At 29.3% G+C, this 3,033-nt stretch overlaps 1 protein-coding gene across 1 annotated transcript in view; it reads right to left on the bottom strand.

The window, feature by feature from the left end:
- Nucleotides 1-3,027, bottom strand: part of LOC107010785 (protein indeterminate-domain 12-like) — a 4,405-nt gene extending 1,378 nt beyond the window's left edge. Inside the window, exons 1-2 of the mRNA XM_015210066.2 lie at nucleotides 2,678-3,027; nucleotides 745-1,141 (exon numbers count right to left, since the gene is read on the bottom strand). Of these exons, the coding sequence (XP_015065552.1) occupies nucleotides 745-1,141; nucleotides 2,678-2,828 (548 nt within the window). The 5' untranslated portion in view covers nucleotides 2,829-3,027. The remainder of the gene's footprint in view (nucleotides 1-744; nucleotides 1,142-2,677) is intronic.
- Between the last annotated feature and the right edge of the window lie 6 nt (nucleotides 3,028-3,033).

Genomic DNA, 3,033 nt, shown 5'->3' with positions numbered 1-3,033 from the left:
ATATATATATATATATATATTAACTTGTGAACCCCTAATAAAATTAATTGATGGATCACTGCTAAGGAATAAAATTACTTTCAAGCTAGCATTGTGGGTTCGAACCCCCTTTCTTTTTTTAAAACAAAATTTAAAATCCCAAACTTTTAATCCTGGCTCCGCCTATTTATCAAAGTCTTCCTTTGTAAAAGAAGTACTTTAGTGTCGATGACACTTAAAATTAAAGTAATGTTGACATCCATGATATTATATAAGGTGGTACATTTTTTAATTTCTAGATATGTATACTTTTTTAGTAGTCACGTAATTGATCATTGCCTACACTCTTTAATAGTCAGATAATTCAACATAATACATGAATTTAAATTTATAAAAAAATGATAATAGACCTAATTTAATCTATTTATATCCATTACATATCCGAAACTCTTATCATTTTCTCACACACTCAAACATTGTTAACTAGTGCGTGCGTGGACAATTCAATGAACAAAAAATTGGAAATGGGTCTAAGTTGTAACTATGATACCATGTAAAAAATATGAATTTCTGGCCTAAATCTGCCTCAAAAACTAACACAAAAGGTAAAGATTGATAGCTATAAAAAAAAAATTAGGCATTTTTTTGTCTTACAAAGGAGATTAGACCACTTCCGGCAAGTTGAAGAAACAAATAATCAAGTAAATCAATTAATACGTTAACAATTTAAACTTTTAAATAAGATGATCATGTAAGTATATTAACCTGGAGAAGATTGTACCACAGTCACATTTATACTCTTTTGTGCCACAGGTTTTCGAATGAGCTTTCCAGTCAGATTGCACTGCATATTTTTTAGAGCACTTTTCACATTTCCATTTCTTTTCACCATGTTTACGAGAAAAATGTTTCTTAATCCCCGTAAGATCTCCAAGAGCACGAGAAGGATTATGATGAATACACGAACTTTCTGGGCAAATATAAACGCGTTTTTTAATCTCATTGCTTGTTTTTTGCTTTAGTTTCCATGGTAAATTATGTCCTCTTCTGTGTAGTTGAAGATTTTGTTCCCTTTGGAAGCCTTTATTGCATACTTCACAGATAAACCTGTTTGTTGCCATTAGAGTTTTTGGTGATAACGCAATAACTTCAGCACTAGGATCTGCACATGTAGTTTTTGGGGCTAATCAATTACTCACACTTATTTATCTAACTAATTTTATTTTAACTCGCTCAAATTCAGCCCGACTCATCTATCTAACAAATCAAACAACATAACTTTAATTTTAGGGAAAATGCACAAGTACCCCCTCAACCTATGTCCGAAATTCCAGAGACATACTTATACTATACTAAGGTCCTATTACCTCTGAACTTATTTTATAAGTAATTTTCCACCCCTTTTCGGCCTATGTGGCACTAGGTTGAAAGAAAAAGTCAACCAGAGTTAACCCCACAAGATAGTCCACGTAAGTCGAAAAGGGGTAGAAAATTATTAATAAAAATAGGTTCAGGGATAATAGGACCTTAGTATAGTATGAATGTGTATCTGAAATTTCGGACATAGATTGGGGATACTTGTGCAATTATCCCTTAATTTTAAATGTTGTAACATAATTAGGAGTACATATGGTTGTAACATTAGGAATTTATATTCCTTAATAACTCACACCTATTTATCAACTAAATTTATTTTAAAATAAAATGATGACTTCCGTGTATAAATGATTTTTATTTATTTTTGGATTATATCAACAATAAGGAAATAACTTTATAAGATAAAAAATTGAATTGAAGAGAAAATGCAGACATGATATGTTTAATTAATATTATTAATATCCATGCATGCAGATGAAACATATGTAAAGTTCCTTTCATGAAACAGTTTCAAAAAAAAAAAAGTAATATGAAAATGCCAACATATCTACGCAGCATTCAACAGTTTACTCCAATTATTGAACCAATAATTGAAGTATTCAAACCTTCAACTACCTACACATACTTATCACTTTCCAATATCGTTTTAATTAATTTTTTACACAATTAGTATTCCACTAAAAAAAGTTATTAAAGAAAACAAAATGGGTAAAATCCAATTTCTTTTCTGCATGGATATTTGTCGTCAAACAAAAATTGAATTTTCCTGCCGGCCATATATTTATACACTAGAGAATGATCCAAGTACTGTATGACTAGATAATTTATAACAATAATAACATGTCAGTATAATTTATAAATAAAGTACATAAAAAATTGTGTAACTTATCTTTATATCATAACAACATATTCAGTATAATTTAAACAATAGAATATATGAAGAAGGTTTGTAACCTTATCTTTTATCTTTGTAAGGTAAAGTACTGATCCAAGGTACTGTATGATTAGCTAATTTGTGACCACAGATTAATGTGAGAATCTATTAGTATCTATTCACTTCAATTTATGTGACATGTATTTAATTTGTCTATGAACAAAGTTTAAACAAGAACAAAATGAGATAAAATCTTTATAAGAGATACTTTTCAATTTGGGACAAATTAAAAGACAAAGTACGTTATATAAATTGAGATAAAAGGAGTAATTAGATCGAACCATCGTAATCTTGAAACTAGTATGGACGAAAAATAGGAAAATGTATAGTAAATTAAAACTACAAGCTAGCACAAATATAAGGTGAAAATCAAAGAATTAAATTTACCAGGATTTCCAGGTAATTTCCTTCTTTTCTTATTATGAGTTTGAGAATGTTCTTGATGAGCAGTAGATCCATCACTTGTACTAGACAACACATAAGGAGTTTCATCTGCTTCTTCACTACTATTCCCAGAAGAGAGGTTTGAGTTTGACATTGAAAGAGTAAATAATAATGAAAGCAAAAAGGCTAAATATAGATTATTTTGGCTCCTTTAATTTCTTATATATCTTGAGGTTTTAGAAACTAACAAAACTAAGGATTTGCTGTTTAGAAGAAGAGAAAGACAAGAACCAGAAAATTCTCCCTGATTTCTGGTAATTAAAGAAAGATAGGAGAGATTTTATTTTTTATTTTTTTGG

This window comes from Solanum pennellii, chromosome 1 (assembly GCF_001406875.1).
Source record: "Solanum pennellii chromosome 1, SPENNV200".
In the NCBI taxonomy this organism is placed as follows: Eukaryota; Viridiplantae; Streptophyta; class Magnoliopsida; order Solanales; family Solanaceae; genus Solanum; species Solanum pennellii.
The sequence above is the reverse complement of the archived record's forward strand: the minus strand, read 5'-3'. Positions and strand labels throughout refer to the sequence as shown.